At 38.4% G+C, this 6,000-nt stretch overlaps 1 protein-coding gene across 1 annotated transcript in view; it reads right to left on the bottom strand.

Moving 5' to 3' along the window:
• Positions 1 to 901: 901 nt before the first annotated feature.
• Positions 902 to 6,000, bottom strand: part of LOC102849219 (prostaglandin-E(2) 9-reductase-like) — a 29,076-nt gene continuing 23,977 nt past the window's right edge. Inside the window, exons 8-9 of the mRNA XM_006903069.1 lie at positions 2,514 to 2,596; positions 902 to 944 (exon numbers count right to left, since the gene is read on the bottom strand). Coding sequence (XP_006903131.1) covers positions 902 to 944; positions 2,514 to 2,596 — 126 coding nt within the window. The remainder of the gene's footprint in view (positions 945 to 2,513; positions 2,597 to 6,000) is intronic.

Below are 6,000 nucleotides of genomic sequence, written 5' to 3'. Positions count from 1 at the left end.
TATGGATTGAAGCTCAACATCAAGAAAACAAAGATTCTCATCACTGGACCAATTGGCAGCATCATGATAGATGGTGAAGAGACTGAGATTGTTAACAGCTTCAGTTTGCTTGGCTCCACAATCAACACTCTTGGCACCAATAGTCAGGAAATTAAAAGACATACTGCATTGGGAAATTCTGTTGTTAGAGACCTCTCCAAAGTACTGAAGAACAATGATGTCAGTCTGGAGACAAAGGTGTGCCTGATACAGGCCATGGTCTTTGCAATCACTTGCTTTGCATCAGATACCTGGACAATGACTAGGGATTATAGAAGGAGAATTGATGCCTTTGAGCTGTGGTGTTGGAGAAGAATATTCAATATACCATGGACTGCAAAGAGAATGAACAGATTCATCCTAGAGAGGGTTAAACCCGCTGCTTCTTAGAGGCAAGGATTCTGAAGCTTTGTCTGACATACTTTGGACATGTTGCAAGAAAGGACCAGTCCTTGGAGAGAGATGTCATGCTTGTGAGGGTAGAGGATCAGCATAAGAGAGGAAGACCCTCGATAAGATGAATTGATTCAGTGACTGGGGTAATTGGGGTAGGTGTGTCTGAGACAATAAGACTGGCACAGGATAGAGCAGGGTTTAGGGCTGTTGTACATAGGGTTGCTAGAGTTGCAGGTGACTCGATGGCACATAACAACAAAGTGTATTACTTTAATAAACAAGAGAAAAAAGCATATTTATTTTGCAGTATTTATTATTCATCAAATAAAAGAAATGAAAGCAAATAACCCTGAGAACATATACTACTTTCTAATCACCTTCATGTAATACAGAACACATCTCTTCACCAACCAGATGCAGGAAATTCTGGTAGAAAATGTGGTCAATAGAAGTTGATAGTTTGTGGTTAAAATTCTTCAGAATATGGGTAGTAAGGGTGATCAACAGCACTGAAAATAGAAGTAGGACAGTAATTTATCACCTCTGTCTCCATACACTCAAATTTCTCTAAATGTAATAGTCAGCATGGCCTTAAACTCTCAGCTTAATAATTAAAGTTTTTTGAAGGTTGAGGTATTGATGCTGACAAAACTGCTCTATAATAACAGAAAGTACTTGCATGTCACATTTTTATGATGATACCCTTATTTCTATTCCTTGAATGCATAAATGCAAGATCATTCATCAATGAGTAAATGCCACAAGCATGTCCAATTTCCATATTTACAAGTACACAAGCACAATAGTAGCATGTGGCTCGTTTATATTGCAAGTTGTATAGAATATAAGAACTATTTATAACATTACTAAGAAATGTTTTGGTCATCCAAGCCCAGATATATTTTGTCCTTAGATTACAAGAACGATGGTAGTAAAGATTATTCAGCCCTTATCCACTCATTCAGAAAATAAATATCCACTAAGACCCTCTCAGTGACAGAGTATCCACTAAGAAGTTTCTGTTTCTGATCTATTTAAGAGTTAAAATGTATGTCTAACTATTCCTGTAAAAACAATGAAGCCGATGAGGGAGAGAATAGTTTAAAATTAATATATTTTAGGGCATTATGATTATCATAAGAGTCCAGAATGAGGGTTGCAGAGTGGAGTATACTTGGGGTGGGAGTGGGGATATGCGGGGTGGGGGGGATTGTGTACCAATGAAGGAGTTTTTCTTTTGCTTTTCAAGGAGAGGAGCGAACTAGGGGAAGGGGTGGGGGTGAGTGGGTGGGGAGAAAAGTGCAACAATGAATGAATGGAATTCCAAAATCTCTGTAGATGTTAATAATAATTTTTTTAAATGTGACTATTGCTTAAGGCCACCAGAGGGCTCCAGTGTCCTATGGGTAAGAAGTGCAGCAATCCCAAAGGCATGGCATTCTAATCCATCAACTGCTGTTAGCAAACAATACGGGCAATATCCTCCCTTGAGATTTACAGCCTCTGAAAAGCTGAAGGGCCAGCTAGGAGTCAGTTGAGACTCCACAGCTTATAACAACAATGTAATATAAATAATAAAAAATGCTTATTATTCAGAAATTACTCTTAATGTTTCTTTTTTATTTTCTATAACTTATTTTTTCAATTTAATTTCTTTGAATAGTTCATCTGAATACTTCTGTTTCAGAAATTGTGCTTCTAATGACCCTCCAAGCTGTAACATAATAAGAAGAGACTCTCCCTTTTTCTCCTGTCTGACAAGTAGTGAAGACATAAAGAAGAGAATTCACAGTGATGCAAACTCTGGCAATTTTACGTAATCTGGGGGCCTGAAGTCCACTCACATTGTTGTTGGTCAGAAATAGATCCCTGTAGGGAACCTCTGGTTTGAAATATACACAAAATTCCCTATTTTATTTCTATGCCCCAAATAAGACCTGTCTTCTTAATTTAGAGTTCAGATCTGTTGTTCATAAGGTCACTATGAGTTTTACGCATCTTGACAGTACCTAACAAGTTTCTTTGCTACCCAGATTACTACTGAAAAAAGTTAGTGAAAAGTAACGAGAGGCACTTACTGTTCTAATTTAGCATATCGAAAATTTCTGTTGAGGCCATCAATTGCTCTCATATCCTCTGGGGTCAACTTAAAGTCAAAAACCTGGAAAGAAGAGAGAGGAGGAAAATCACATTAAACTTTCTCCTAAGGAAGTTCCCTGAGCAGACTGGCTTTTGAGTGAAATATGAATATGCAGGAGGGAATATGAGAATTTTCAAGAGAGGTAGAGACAAGTATGACAATGCTGTTGTTGTTGCTGTTAGATGCCATCTAGTCAACTCCAACTCATAGCAAACCTATAAACAACAGATCTGAATCTCACCCTATCCTGCACCATCCTCAAGCTCTATGCTATGCTCAATATACGCTGTTACTGTGTCAGTCTGTTTGGTTGTGGACCTACTTCTCTTTCTCTGACCCTCTGCTTTTATCAGCATGATGTCTTTTTCCAAGGACTGGCTTTTCTGACAATATACCCAAAGAGACAATGAATAGCATTAAGGGAAACATTTTTCAGATCCCTAGCTTCCATTAGTATTTTGAAAGGTTCAAATGTATTCTGAGTTCTAACAAGTTTTTTCAACTTCTGTTCCTGTTCTGATCTACTTCTCCTGAGAAAGGCATACATTAGTTCCAGTTTTTTAAGTGAATTTTCCTGTATTTATTTTTTTTTAAATCTTATTTTAAGAACCCTTCCTTTTGCTGACTCCCTCAAGGAAATACTCCCACATTAGGCTTTCCAGAAGTTAGTACAATAAAGACAGGAGAAATGATTTCTCCTTTCTGTGGTTTGTTACTTGATTGAAAGGTTGTCAGGTGACTTAGAGAATATGAGAGGAGCAAAAATGATCATGTAGGCTTTTATACTTATTAATTGCGATGAGGAAATCTGCGGTTAGGGACCTCTCTAAAGTACTCAAGAGCAACGGTGTCTCTCTGGAGACTAAGGTGCGCCTGATACAGGCCATGGTTTTTGCAATCACTTGTTATGCATCAGAGAGTTGGACAATGACTAGGGAGGATAGAAGGAGAATTGATGCCTTTGAGCTGTGGTGCTGGAGAAGAGTATTGAATGTACCATGGACTGCCAAGAAAACAAACAGATTCAACCTAGAGAGGGTTAAACCAGGCTGCTCCTTGGAGGCAAGGATTCTGGGGCTTTGCCTGACATACTTTGGACATGTTGTAAGGAGAGACAGGTCTTTAGAGAGGGAAATCTTGCTTTGTAGAGTAGAGGGACAGCGCAGGAGGGGAAGACCCTCTATGAGGTGGATTGATTCAGTGACTGGGGTAATCGGAATGGGTATGTCAGAGGCAATGAGATTGGCACAGGATAGAGCAGGGTTTAGGGCTGTTGTACATAGGGTCACTATGAGTCACAAACGACTCGACGGCACATAACAACAACAACAACAACATTTAAAGTGGCTATGATGCTGAATTCTCTGCCATTGGAGTGTTGAATGCCATAATGGTTATCCACAGTGGACACTGGTGGAGCTCCAAGATTAAGATAGGTTTGGGAGCAGGAGTGGCATCCACTTCCTAAAAAAACATGCCTATGGAAACTCTATGAACTTTGAGAAATGATAATAGTTACAGAAAGACTTCAGGTCTTTTCTTCATAGGGTCACTATGAATCATCCTCAACTCAATGACAAGTAACAATAGCAACAACCACCTTAAGAAAAATGGAATAATTGGACAATGCACACCAGTCTAGGGCTGTCATGAGTTAGAATAGGCATGACACTTTAGCAATGGATTTTCTTTGGAACTTGACAAGCTAAATTAATCTCCCCAGGGATCTTTAGCCTAGACTCCTTTTTTAACTTGAGCAAGCATTCAAGTGCAGAGCAATACTTCTTTAAAAGTCTTTCCTGAGAATCCACTGATTGCAGGAAAAAAATAATCCCTAATCAACTGTTCAATTGCTGAACTTCAACCACATCATCCCCTCTCCTTCTCCTACACTCAGTTCTATAACATTTTTTTTTCTCTATGAAAGGAAAACCCTGTCTGCTTGATTTTTAGCTGCTTATAAGTCATGTATTTATAGGATTGAAGTAGCTTTGTTGAATAAAGTCCTTATTTAAATCTGAACTTATTCTTACATGCAATCCTGGGTTGCAAATAAAATCCACGCCCATGTCTAAGAATTCACAGATAACTTGGAACAAAACAAAACAATTCTTATTTAGCCTACTATAGCACAAGGGAAAGCTCCGAGTCTTTTAAAATTATTTAAAAGCTGCACATTGCACATGAAGTAAAAGTGACTGTGATAAAGAAGTTATCAAAGTTCAGTCATTTCAAAGTGAGAAAACACATACCATTAAAGGGCAATAAGAGTGTCTATAAATCAGATATTTGTAACCTGAAGGCTGCTTGTATTTGATGAAACATCATCCCTAAATAGCAAAGCAGAGATCTTCATTAAGAAATATTAGAGGGGGAAGCTCATTATTTCTTCCAAGGGACAGATTTATTTGAAAACTAAAAACTCTGTCTCCTCTCCTTTTCCCTCCTCTCTCTCTCTCCCTCCCCCCCCGCATGGTCTTTGCAATTACTTGCTATGCATCAGAAAGCTGGACAATGACTAGGGATTATAGAAGGAGAATTGACACCTTTGAGAATTGATGCTTAGAATTGAGCTGTGGTGTTGGAAAAGAGTATTGTATATACCATAGACTAATAAGAGAACAAATAGGTTGATCCTAGAGAGAGTGAAACCAAGCTGCTCCTTGGAGGCAAGGATTCTGAAGCTGACATACTTTGGACGTGTTGCACAGTGGGACCAGTCCTTGGAGAGGGATGCCATACTTGGGAGGGTGGAGGGACCACGCAGGAGAGGAAGACCCTTGATGAGATGGATTGATTCAGTGACTGAGTCAATGGGGGTAATGGGGTAGGTGTATCAGAAACAATAAGACTAGCACAGGATAGAGCAGGGTTTAGGGCTGTTCATAGGGTCACTATGAATCACAGGTGACTCGATGGCACATAACAACAACATCTATCTATCCACTCAATATTTATCCATCATCAACATTTAAAATATAATTCAGAGGTAATGTGACTGTCCTAGAGATATTAAATTTTAAAATAAAAAGAGATACTTTTCTTTTTTTCTGACTGGTTTTACAGGTCTTGAACCAATTCATTCAGGGTGACCACCTGCTGATAATTTGCATTCGTGCCCCAGGTATACTGAATCAGAACTTATTCTTTAACAAGAACTTGTTTGGAAATGTTGATACTGATTTAATACAGATTATAGGGAAATGTAAATTATTAGCAATGGGTAGAAGTGGAATGACCTGATTGAAGCCCTAAATGATATATAGCTTTACTAATTAGATTATTAAAAATAAATTGATATACCTAAATATAGAACAAATTATGCTGAGTGGCATATGTCAGTTACAAAGGGATAAGTCTGGTATAAGACCACTATTATAAAATGCTGAGGAAAGTCTTAGATAGAACCAATCTTGAAGGTTAAA

The sequence above is a fragment of the Elephantulus edwardii genome, unplaced genomic scaffold, assembly GCF_000299155.1.
Source record: "Elephantulus edwardii isolate Elephantulus edwardi_28Jun2011 unplaced genomic scaffold, EleEdw1.0 scaffold00505, whole genome shotgun sequence".
Lineage (NCBI taxonomy): Eukaryota > Metazoa > Chordata > Mammalia > Macroscelidea > Macroscelididae > Elephantulus > Elephantulus edwardii.
Note: the sequence above shows the minus strand (reverse complement) of the source record. Positions and strands in the feature narration are given on the sequence as shown.